The sequence below is a fragment of the Lagopus leucura genome, unplaced genomic scaffold (genome assembly GCF_019238085.1).
Source record: "Lagopus leucura isolate 7727_CA_CO unplaced genomic scaffold, USGS_WTPT01 Super-Scaffold_100157, whole genome shotgun sequence".
Taxonomy (NCBI): domain Eukaryota; kingdom Metazoa; phylum Chordata; class Aves; order Galliformes; family Phasianidae; genus Lagopus; species Lagopus leucura.
In genome coordinates this window covers 14,753,252-14,766,408 of record NW_024962334.1, presented here as the reverse complement: position 1 = coordinate 14,766,408, position 13,157 = coordinate 14,753,252, and the positions used below count along the sequence as shown (strand labels likewise).

At 37.6% G+C, this 13,157-nt stretch overlaps 1 protein-coding gene across 2 annotated transcripts in view; it reads left to right on the top strand.

Annotated features, from left to right (window-relative positions):
- The window catches only part of LOC122189663 (ubiquitin-conjugating enzyme E2 E2), a 205,922-nt gene that overhangs the window by 157,086 nt on the left and 35,679 nt on the right, over positions 1–13,157 (top strand). For both annotated transcript variants that reach the window (XM_042889003.1, XM_042889004.1), the window contains exon 4: positions 9,580–9,712. In XM_042889003.1, the coding sequence (XP_042744937.1) occupies positions 9,580–9,712 (133 nt within the window). The remainder of the gene's footprint in view (positions 1–9,579; positions 9,713–13,157) is intronic.

Genomic DNA, 13,157 nt, shown 5'->3' with positions numbered 1-13,157 from the left:
ACTAAATCCAGTTTCAATTTAAAAGTTTCCCTATTATCTTGTGTTCTTGGTCTTTCAATTAAAAAAAAAAAAAATTAATAGTCATAATAAATTGAGAGCTATTAAACATCTTTTCATGCTTATGTTTTAGGAAAGCTGACAAACCCATTTTAATGTCTAAATGCATTTGCCACTCAAACTTAAAATGTAAGCTATTTGAGAAAAGCAGGAATACTGGAAGTTGAACAGTTAAACAATTGATGAAGTTTAACCAAAGTTGTTCAGAAAATCAGTTCCCCTTCTATAATTTAAAAGCAGGAAATAGGAAAAGGAGTGAAAGTCTCTGTCTTTATTCCACTGGCATTTGATATTGTAACATCGGGCTAAGATATATGAGATATGGGCAGGTATTAAAGTACTCTGATATACTGCTGCTTTGCCATTCATTTTGTAAATGCTGTAAAATGCCGTGATATTCATGATACAGTTACTAGTTCTAATGTAACGTAAAACTGAGGATGAATGATAGAGGTGCGTTGTTTTCCCTCACTTCTTCTACTTGCTCTTGATCCCCACTATGTGCAGAGGAGTTGTGGACTGATGGTGTGAACTAGTAGAGCTAGTAGGCACTGCTGCATGTCAGTGCACTCACTTTAGCCTGCAGTCTTCCACCCCAGAAGTTGCAAACCCAACTCAGTTCTTGACATGAGGTCTCACCTTTAGGGAAGGAAAAAAGGAAATCCCTCAGTTCCTCATAAGAAAGTGAAGGACACTTTAGAAGAAGTTCAACAGATTCATCCATCACAAAAAAAAAAAAAACAAAGAAACAAACAAAAAAACCCAACATTGCATGTGTGAGCTTTTTTTCATTTTTCATAATTTCCAACGAAGAGTGGGAGTTCAGGATCATTTTTATATAAATGATCAAATCAACAAATCAAATGGATTTCATATCCAAAGCCTTGAATGTACTATACGTATGAATTACGAGTCTTTCTGGACTGTGGGAGATGGGCTGCCTTAGCCCTGTCTACCTCTCCTCCTCTGTGCTGCCTCTAAGGTTTCCACAGAAACTGAAGTGCTGTTCTAAAGAATGCTTTCTTGCACACTGCACCTCTTAAATCTTCTGGCTGCTATGGGGTTTCTGTGCTATCTGTCCACACTCAATCACTTCATCCCTTTAAATTAGATTTAGAATTTATGAATATAATGCCTGATGGTGCCACCGCACTGCTTTGTGACATGTTTGCTGTTTAACTTGGTAAAAATAGAATGCAAAACTACAGCTGGTGTGGGTAAGGGGAAATGTTGTGAAATTAAAAACTGGTTACAATTTGGAAAATAAATTATCATACTGGGAAAGAAAAGAAAACCTCAGGGAAAAGCAAATTGGGAGCTACAAGGAAAAAATATCACCTGGCAAGCTGCAAGATTGGAGGTCATGTTAAAAGGTCCCAGGAATGTCTTTTCATTTATTTGTAGTGGTTTTCATTCCTGGTTACTTGTTTTCCTCTTTAGCTAAAATATGACTACAAGCCACTCCTGATATAATTTACTGTAGAGGCAAATCAGGCCAATAAATGTTTTATTTAAACTTACTGTTCATTTCTGTTGGTATAAAGGATCTGGAACTGTAGTTAGTGATGTTACTTTGAAAGGAAAAAGAGAAAACACGGCAAAAGGGAATTGAACCCGTAGATGTGTCATGGGAGGCAAATCATTGTTTCCGATGCTGAACAAGGAAAGCCTTCTGTGAAAGGTTTCATGAAAATTTTGTTCAGCTGAACAAAGTGGAGAATACTTAACAAAATTGCCATTTTTAAAATCTCATTGTGAATACTCAGCATGCTGTGATCATACACTGTGTAATGGTGTTTGCAATGAATAAATTGCTGTAGATACTGTAATATAAATAACTGCTTTGTGCATTAAGAAGCAGTTCTCTTCATGATGGTGTCTGTCTCAGGAACGCTCTGAAGACAGGGTTTTAGAGGATAACAACACTGCAGTACTCTTGGAATAATACTAGTCTGCAAAAGTGCTGGGATGCCTTTAATACTTTTCAGTGTTATTACTTAGTAGCGAATAATAAAGTGACATTTGCTTTGTTCTTAATCTACTTGTTATTTTTACTGTGGCCAAAACTTATGAATTTTAAACACAACACAGCTCCAGCAGGAGGGAACCTGTGTTTCAGGTTCCTTTAATAATTTTTAATGACTCCAGAGGCAGGCAAGCAGAAAAGTTTAATCACAGAAAAAAAAAAAAAAACCCTGCTTCATACTGACTTCAGGCACACTGAGCCGATGTGCCACAGGTTTCTTGCAAGAAAGAAAGTGGCTGGAAGCCCCAGAGTTAAACTGAGAATTGCTTTTGGTGATAAATGTACCGCTAAGAAACAGCCTGCTAAAGCTAGAGGAGGCTAACAGTGAGACAGTGCCATATTGTACAGAATTCAATTGCTCTCAGTAACTATATGAAATAATATCTAGCATTACCCAGTAATATATTGCTGCACCTTTGACAGCTCATTGGGATCTGTTGTCTTAGGTGTCCTTCCAGACACATTTACCACAAACACATTGGTTCCAAAGTGTAGATGGAAATGTTAACTGACTTCAATAAAAAGCATTTGATGAAATCAGGATATAACCATTTTGAAGGGATTGTAGCATGAGTTAGAAAAATATCTTAATATCCTCCTTCTCTTAATGCTTGCCTCAAAGTAATATTTTTTCTTCTAAGTTTCTTATGGAAAAATGGTTTTAATCACAAAACTGGAAGAACAGGGAGAGGATCTGAGCCAGGTTTTCAGTGAATTACGGTGAATTTTCTCACTGTTGGGGAAGCTGAGTGGTAAGAGTGATTTATCTAAAATCTCTTCCTGCTAAAGCCTTTCTGAGTGACTAGTGGCCCAGTTGCTTCACCTTCAGTTTCCATTATGAATAAATAAGTCTCATGAAAGATGTATACCCCAAAATGGTGCTTACCTTATCTAATTATTTTGATATACCAACATACCAGTTGGTATATCAGTAGCATGGCAGGTTGACCAAATAGTGGATATAGCATAGACCCAAGCTTCAGTGTTATACATGTACTGCTCCAAAAATAATACTTCCTCTTTTATTATGTTGGCCACGACGTTGAAGGTGGATTTTGGCTGTATGAAGGAGAGGTTGAACCTTCCCAGCAACATTCTGTTACATTCTGTTGCTACATGACAGATGGCAGCAGAGGCACAGTCTGCATGTGTATGAAGCAAAGGTGTGTAACTGAATTCCTCCATGCAGAAAACACGGCACCCAGTGACATTCATCGATGCTTGCTGAATGTTTATGGAGACCAAATAGTGGATGAGAGCACAGTAAGGCTGGTGGTGTATTTCAGCAGTGGCATGAAACAAGCCACATTCTGGATGGCCATGTGTAGCTGTCACTTCTCAAAAGGGAGTGTCTCTATCAACTCATCCACACACTTGGCTAATGGTGGTGGCTATATATGAAAAATAGTACTTTGTAGCTGACAGTTTACTCTTTCATAGTGTTATCATACTTTTTGTTGTAGTTTCCATGGAAATAAATAGGAGGCGTTACTTTTGTAGTGACCTATATAGATTATGGAAAAACAAGCTTTTGCACTACAGATGAGATCTAGTAAAATGAAGTCATACATTCTAAAGGTACAAATCTGGGAAAGGTTTGTGTCATGATGAGGGCTTAGGTCATGAATGCTACAGCCAAAGTTCAGTGCTTCTCTCTAGTAATGAAGGGGCTTATTTCTTTAATTGTTCTTTGATTTTAGGAGACTAGCCTACTAATTTTATTCATAGCAGAGATGTTATTAACCATACAGCTGTGCCCACTGCCACAGGCAGTCTCAGTGCTCACTGCTTATCTCTTTGTTTTTGTTTTGTAGAAATGTATTCCCTTGGATGCTGTGGCAACTGTTTATTGTATACATTTATAAAAGTACCTACTGATATCACTGGAGCATTTAGGTAGGCAGCTGTGACTCCTTTCCCTTCCCTACCCCACTGTTACTGCAGCACCCGCTCTGCTTGCTCTTCATTTTGTATGTCTCAGAAGAAAGGCAATGGAGAAAGAGTAGAACAAAAAGAGTAACTGCTTTACTGAAATAAAATTCCCCTGCACCATTTCCAATCCCCTCCTTTCTAGAGAGACAAAAAAATAGCAGGATGTGTTGATGGCTATGCATAAGAGAAAAAAAGGAGTGCTTATGGCAAAGGAGATCTGCATGAATCTGAAAGGAAGAAACATCTTCCATGAAGAAATTTCTTATCATGCAGCAAGCAGGGAGAGGCAGCACACTCAAAGAGAAACTAGAAAATACAGGAAGAATTGTCAGTAATGAGGGAAGAGGAGAGGATGAAAACCTGAGTGGGAGTGGAAAATGGAGAGAAGAGGAAACTGGGAAGAGAGTAGATGACTGGTGCTACTGACACTGCCTAAGAGACAGCAGTGGGAAACAGTGGGAAAGGAGGGCTGAGGACAACAGCTGCTTGTGAGGGCATGACGCCAGCACTTCTCAACTCTATTGTTTTTGCATCTTGTTGCATAGGCCTGGGCTGGGTGTGCCCATGGGTCAGGTATTGATGGCTTCAGTATGCCTTCTGCTGATTTACTTCTTCCTAGGTTATCCAGCAGCCACAGAGCCCCACTGCTAATCACTTGGCCCAGGGACAGTCCTGCTTTGTGGTGCAGACCAAAGAAATGCTTTTGCTTAGCACAGCATTCAAAACAGAGCAGGATTAAGTACTGGGATTGTTTTAATGAGGCTTCATCTGAGTTTCTCAGGAGATGTATCTTCACTGAGAGCTGAATCTGCAGTCTTCTCTTTTGTCACATTCATCCTCTTTTCCCACCAGCTGAACTCTTAAATTATTTTGCCAATCTCCCAATACTTTAGTATCCACTTTGCCCTCAGGCCAAGTGGCTTCTCAGAAGAATTCACTGAGGCTGCTAGAGGCAGAATCAATTCCAGCATGACTTTAGATGTGCACGAAACAGGACTGCAAGAAATTGTGCTGTCTGTCTTGCAAGGGGAAATGATTGTGTGGTGAGCTATCTTCAGAGGGAAATTGCTTAAACAGTAAACATTACATAGGGCCTTCTGCTGCTGCCATATGTTACCAAAGATAGTTAGAGGGTCTGTGTACACCACAGACTGCACTTCATGCAGGGGAACTGCAGTTCTGAGGTTTGTTTCTATGTGCTGATGCAGTTCACATTAGACAAAGATGAATTACCATAGAGAATATCAAAGAACGTAAGTTAGCATGGACAAAGTTAGTGCAACAGACTGGTTCCACCCTATTCTAAAGGAAGAAGATAAAAATGAACTTAACCTCAGCCAGTCAGGAAGAACATTTCCAGTTCTTTCTGAGTACTGAGGAATGGGAAGGATTCTCAGCCATCCTGCTTTCCTGTTTTATTTGGCCTGATTGTCTCCCTTCACACACCATTCACACATCACAAGTAGGAAGCCAACTGAAGTTACTTCTTTTTTTTGTGCTACAGGTTTGCCTTGCCCTTGTGCTAAAGAGTGCAGCTACAGTGTAAAAGTAGATTCCCACAAGATTAGAGACAAAGAGTGCAAAGGAAGACACTGGATTGGTCCTCATTTTCCACTTCACCAGAAACAAAGCATGAGGTTATGGTACCTCATTATAGACACCGGGGACGCATGTGATCCCTAGTCAAGAAACTTAACTTAGATTAGAAAATAATAACATTATTTTGACTAACTTATTCCATATGGCTACTTGATAAACATGTGGGATACCATTATTTCTTTGACCTTCTGTATTTTCACTGCTTTGAATTATATTCTGGCAGTGGAAAATCACCTCTGATAAAACTAAAAGTCAACGGTACTTTTCTAACTTCTCCAGATAAGTTTTCATCTGGAATGTCTCATACAAGCTGTTGCTTACACACAGCCCTTCAACATCATTTTAGGATGAGTATTTTAGTATGTTCTAAATGCAGGGAAAGCCTGGGATTTTTGATTCATTGTACTGGACAAGCAGTTTTTAGCTGCACTACTTTCAAGTGACTGCCTGCCTAAAACATCTTGAGGGAATGGAAAACACTCAGCACATTAAGTGTATTTAAAGCAAAATGAATTCAGTTATAGCAGCATTTAAAGTATTTTGCAACTAACTGCAATTGAGTGCATACATTTCATTTGCAAGTACATACGTTGGAAGTACAGACAGAATGGATGGATATAGGCAGAGGCGAAGGAAAGTGGAGTACAAAGGAAATGATTTTATTGACTTCTTTCTCCTGAATATCATACACCCATGCTGCTGCCAAAAGGGGCTCCACATCCAGCCACCTCAGCTCCAGGCACGTGGAACAGGCTTTGCTCTGTGGGAAATTATGGCAGAGGGGAGCTTCCTTTTGATAAGCCTTGGTAACTTAAAGCCTCAAGGGCCTTCCTGCCCAGCTGCACCCCTTCAGCCCTCTGCCGCTAGGAGATAACACAGGAAGCACTGGGAGTACCATCTCCATTGATTCTGCACCAGGTTGGCAGCACCAGCTCTTACATGCCTTGTCTGGGATCGGCTCAGTTCAAGGCAGTTAGTTTGCCCTTTGCTGAGCAGGTGTACATCCGAATCTGTCCTTCCAAAGATGACAGGACTCCAGGAACTGAGATGTTTAGTTTACTTTCTTTGAGATCTGTGGTTCAGTTGCCAGTAACACTAATAGAGTCGGAATATAAATCACAGTGAATGTAAACCATTTGGGTTTCAGTGTGCTGGGCAAATATCCATGTAGAAAGAAGGGCAATTAAATCCTCTTGCATTATAAACCTTACAGAATCAGGCTCTGGCTGAGGTCTTACACATATGGGAATTTTCTCTGGTGAAGTCTGATGAGTCGTAGTGCTTGTTGCCAATAATGTGGATAAATAAAAGGCTTAACAATTAGAAGAGAAAGGAAACAAAGATAATACACCTGTCAAACTTGTTGTATTATTAATGTGCAAGGGAAAAAACGTTATGCTTGTGCATGCTGTTGCCCTCAGTACCAGCTGTTGACTGTGCACATGAATCCGTATTTTACATGAGCTGAATGGCCTTGCTGCCAGCAAGCCCTCCAACAGGCAACATTGATAACAGCAATCTACCCACACTCTATACAATTCCAGCTATTCTTCGAATTAATAAAAATGCTTAATAAAGCTTCATCTCTCATTTGCAAAGAAAACCTTCAATTAATGTTAATCAGCATCCTCAGAATGTGATCAGGCTGGGTTTGTAGCTGGATGCGCCGAAACAGTTCAACTGGCAGATGGAGCATTTTCCAACTATTTTAATTAATGAATGCTCATTTCAAATGTTAATGCAATTAAATAAATAGGCAAAACAAATAAAAATAATATACATTATGAAACTGCCACTATCAGAGGAAGTTTTGAACAAAAAAGTGAGCCTTGCTCAAACCCAAGAAAAGCCCAGCCATCCTCTCTGCTGGCTATGTAAGCTCTAATAAAGACAGGGCTTGCTGTTGTTGCTTGCTTTTTTCAACTGTTTCTCAGGCATTGACATTTATATCACTTCCATTTTAACCTGCTGGCATCAACTGAGTCATTTCTTCTCCAAGCATTAGAACATTTTTCTGCAGAAAAAGAGAAAGGATTTCCTTCACGTGTTAGAGACTTGTTTCATGTAAGATTTAGGCTGCCCCTGCTTCTTACCTCTTTCTATTTGAACTAATTGCCTGATTATTTTTTTTTTAAGGCTTTACTTTCTGTGAACTTTGTATATCATAGCACTGATGTAGTCCCACATTCATTTGGGTTTATAAAGAGTTCAATTAGCCCCTTAATGCCTAGTTCAGTCACAATTAAACCTTCCCTGTTGACTCGGCATTGGTCTTTCCAAAGGCAGTGGAGGTGTTTTTAATTATTCATTTTCTGGTTTGTTTCTTAGAGCAGTCTCAGCTGTGCTTTATTATTCAAAGGTTAATGCAAACTGAGAACTGGGTAAATTAAATTTGTTTGGCAGCTAGCAACTTGATGTATTGCAGACACTGTGAAATATGGATGGGTGGGTGGATGGATGGATGGATGGCAAACAGTCAACACTTTGCTACTGTGACATTTTAAAAGCCAGATTTTATCTTTAAAACAATTGTTAGTCGTGTTACTATGGCTGATAGCTAATTAATGTTCCATAATGTTATATTCTCTGTAACCCATTTTTGTTAAGAAAGCACATAGTTTAGAAAGCCAAGAAGCATTAACAGCTATTAGAGAAAATTGATGTAGGTACCATGACTAATGAACTATGCCACACTAAGACACTGCATTGTATGAAGGGAATCATGCAGTCAGAAGTTTTAATGAAGGGAGCCCAAGGAATTTCAGGTGAAAGAGGGTTTTATTAACTTTCAGCGAACAAAATGAATAGTTGAGTAGTGAACATGACATGATGTCGTATAATAATTGTATGCCTTGGGTACATTGTGAGGCATGGAGCATAGCCAAGAGCTTTCATCTGTTCTGTGCGCAGGGTTATTTCACTAACCCTTGCATACTGTGGAAATCTTTATTGCAAATATAACACGAATAGTTTCACAAGAAATGCCTTAAGACAATACCACGTCACTTATTTAAAAAATCTACCAACGCTGCATTCCTTTGAAAAATATTGATCAGATATTCAGAAGTTCCCATCCCAACTGATCCTAATTAAAATTCATGTCCTGTTTCAAGGACTTGTATCAGCAGGCTGTGAACTAAAAAGAAGTCTTCATATATCTTAAGAGGCCACTCTGGGTAAAATACATCTTTCTGTGGATAAGCATTATGTTGTATGAAAAAAGGCTATGTAAGCTTTTGGAATAGAAATGCTCAAAAAATTTATTAGTTTTTAATTTGCTTTTTTCCAAGCATTGACTGTGTAGATAGGATTATAAATATTGTTTCAGTACAGTGTTTTTAAGTGAGAACTTTGAATTAACTTAATCCAACAGTTGAACCTGCTTCTTGTTTATGACTTTTTAAGATAGCATAAAAATTGCCATCTAAAGCAGCTTTCTGTACTAGTGACAGGAGTCCTTAGGATGGTAACTTAGAAAGTGCAGCTGCAAGGTCATTTGTACCACGCTGTCATTAGTACAGTATGTGCTGTATAATAATGTGTGTAATTACACTGCTACTGATGAGGTAGGTGGATGAGAAGGTGGATGAAAATAGGATGGCTTGTGAGGCAAGACGGTGACAAGGCATCTCAGCAAAGTCTCTGTATCCTTGTACAGTAAATACTTCACATCTGCCCAGTAGAATATTTGAGATAAGACCGCCAGGAATTTTTCTGTGCTTATTTGAATAATTTATAATGTGATTTTAATACTTCTTCTTGGCTGAATATATCGCTTCACTGACAGAGCTCAGGACACCAGTAAGATGTGTCATGCAGGACTAACTAATCAACTACAGTACTCAATTTTCAACCCAAAGCATTGCTGCAAATCCAGCACTACTACTAATAGAGTGTAACTGATGCAGTATTTTCTTAATTGTATGTGGTTATTATGTTATATTTTTTTTTGTTTTCTATTTTAGTGCTGGACCCAAAGGAGACAACATTTATGAATGGAGGTCAACTATACTGGGACCTCCAGGGTCAGTATATGAAGGTGGAGTTTTCTTCCTTGACATTACCTTTTCACCGGACTATCCCTTTAAACCACCTAAGGTTAGTAGGAGGATATTAAAAGTCTGATAGGAATCCTCTCCTTGTGATATTTCTAACATCTATGTTGGTATACTGTTGTAGGATGAAATATAAAACTCTCAAGGCAATAATGAATATTTAAACAGAGTATTTTGATGGAAAGAATTTAAATGATTGCCTAAAATTTGCTTGCATGTCTCTGGTACAGTTGGATAGATATGGATTGATTTAGCAAATGGTTGTATAATTTCCAGCAGTTATTTGTTTAATTTGGATTTGTTTCGACTATGAAGGTAATTATATTTGAGTTGCATCTTTTGTAAGCAGCTGAAGAATCTTTCCAGTTGACCCATATCATTCACCATGGGTCTGTGGCAGCCTGACAAAAAATGCACCTTTTGTGCTACCTCATACAAATTACTTCTCCAGATGCAGACTACATTGCAAAGATTTAATTGCTTTGTGTTTACTTTCTGGAAGGCTTTGGAAATACGTCAGCAAAGACAAGAAATTGAATAGAAAGTCAAGAACTAACAGAATTCCTTACAGATTTGTTTTCTAATGCTGTCAGTAATGATGCTAACCACAAAATGTAAAGCTCTTCCAATAATATGAAGCTGGCAGATCATTACCATGACAGAGAAGGCTTAGAATTTCATACAGGAAATATCTAGTGGTTTTGAAGACCAGAGAAACAAAAATGGGATGAAGAGTAGTAGTATGAAATCTCACTGATACCCAATAGTAATAACTGTTGAGAGAGGATGTCAGAATGGAATATTTTGGTTGATCAAAGGATTATTGCAAACCACCAGCCTAATGCATCTGAAAAAAAAAAAAGTAATATATTCCTAAGATGCATCATCTGACATTTCCTATAGAGATAAGGAATTGCTGGCATCATACACAAGACACTTGTAAGACTTCATCTGGAAGACTGACTACAATTCCTAACACCCATATTCACTAGCATAAGGAGAAACTTTAAAATTTACCCAGCAATGCTGTTAATAGAATAAAATAAATTGATGGGCCTGTGTATTATGAAACAAAGTGAAAATAAGTTAATTTTCCACCTTCCAAGTGTGAACAGTGAGGTTTTGGAACAGGTCCCCATAAGAGTTGAGGAAGCAAAAATGTTTCCCTGTTTTTGACACAGATGTGAAAGGTTTGAGATATCGTGTTTGCCTATAATAGATGAGATTGCAGTGAAAGATAAGTTGATCCCTATTTGGTTGCTGTAATATATTTAAAGAGGAGCATTTGTAAATAAAATTTTAATGCAGCGATGGTAATATTTATAGTAGTTTACATTATTATCAGAAAAATGTGTTAAAAAAAGAGTAAGAGATGTGTTCAAAATACCTGTCATTCTTCAAACTGCACTTTCCCAATCAATGGCCAAAAGATGGGAGAAAACCACGCGCTGTAGCAGATAGAGATGACCTATCTTTGTTTCCCATTTCTAGTGTTCCAGTTTAGGGAAACTTTGAGGTCACAGACAAATATTACAGGAGATTGTGCAATGAAGAAAAACGTTGAAACTTTATAACTGGAGGCTTCTGTCAGTCAATTAAAGCATGGAACGCTGAACTCAGGCAATGCTCTCTTCTCCTTACTTTCCTTCTATTTATTTATTGAGTATATTTGTTTACTGGGTATTGGCATCTCCACTGAATGGATTTCTTGAGCATAAAACAGAACATGAAGCTCTCACAATGATTCAAACCTGATATGTAAATAATCAAATCTGAAAAGCAGGGTGCAGGGTTATATTTTCTCCTTCTTTTTGTTAAATCTGTTGAATTTTAGGCAATGTATAGAACAGCATCCTTTTAAAATAAAATGTAATAGTCCAGTTTGCTGTTTCCCCATGAGACAAAGACTTTTTCAGTCCACCCTCAGTTGTGTTTCGCAAGTGTATTATTTTCAGACACTAATAATGCAGCTGTGCATTGCTTATTAATGAAATATGAAGCAAAGTGGTGGTGCTTACTCTGCTTTTTAATACATTTTTTGTCTGTCTTTATCTTGAAGCCAATTGTCATTGTGAAAAATGTGTGCATATAAATCATATGAAAATGTATTGCTTGATAAAGGACAAGATAGCTGATGATGCCATATTGTATTACTAAAAGGGCAGTATTTATGGTGAGAGAAATTGTTATCTATAAGAAAGTAATGAGTACATGTGCACAGGGGACGACCGTGTCAGATAGAAGTAATATTTCACTAGTGTATTTTGTACACGTAGATTCTTATTCTATTTACTTGAGCCACTGTCATAAATAACCCCTATTTTCAATCCCACTGTAAGAAATCTTAAACTGTTGCTACTTCATTACACATTTTTTTCAGGTCTTGTGAAATCGATTCACAGGTTAAACAGTTTGGGTAGTCCCTTGAATAAAGCAGTGTGGAAAGATGACTATGAGAGTCATAAGGTAGCTGCTGCCAGTCAGTATCATTAGGAGATGGTGTCTAAATATAACATAAGGCATCACCATACAGTGCTATCATGTCACTGTGCTGGCAACTTTTTGGCTTCACCATGAGATTTGTGATATTGAGACTCTCTTTAAAATCATTGTACTTAAGGTTACGTGAATAAATAATCTTAGAATTTTTTAAAGTATATCCCACTCTTCACAGCTCAAAAAAGTTTAAAAAAGGAAAAAAGAAAGAAAGAAAGCTAGAGAGAAAATACATAACTGTGGAACATACTGAGAAGGACATAAAATGTATCCCTAACTGTTGGCAAGGTTACCTCCATGTCAGTACATGGCAGAAAGGGATTAATTCATGTTTCTTGCTATGATTGAATTCATACATTCCTCCTGAGATTTCTGTGGGCCGCTTTCATCCCTCTTTTACCATGAACTAAGGAAACATTTAAATGAGTGCTGTCAAAACTGATCTACTAAAAATGTGACCACAGAAGACCAGGGAAGAAACAGAAACTGTATTTCCCAGATGTGATTACTTGACCCAGCTTGAGGTTCCAAAGGCAAATGCCTGTGTCACATAGTTATTGTTATTAAAGGGCCTAATCCAAAGAGCATTAAAATCTGCAGAAAGGTTTCTACAAGCCCTTTTCCAAATCTATTTTGAGATGTCACATAGTCTTACCATGCATGTGCATTTTGTAAATGCATGTTGGGAAGCAAAAAATAATTTCTAAATTTAGAAAATAAATTAATATATTGAAAGTAAATTCTGGATAAATGTACTTTATTTTTATTATTATAATTTTTTTTTTAAAGATGTAACCTTTTTTTTTTAATTATTATTATACAAAGGTCTTCATATTTTCTAGAGGATCCAAATTCCTTCCATAAACAGAGTTAATGCTTATTTTGACCACATTGATCAATTCTGCTTCGTATGGGAAAACCTGGATTAAAATTAAAAATTTGAGGGCACATTTGCACATGAAGAAAAGATGCTTCAACCTGTTTTTTGAGAA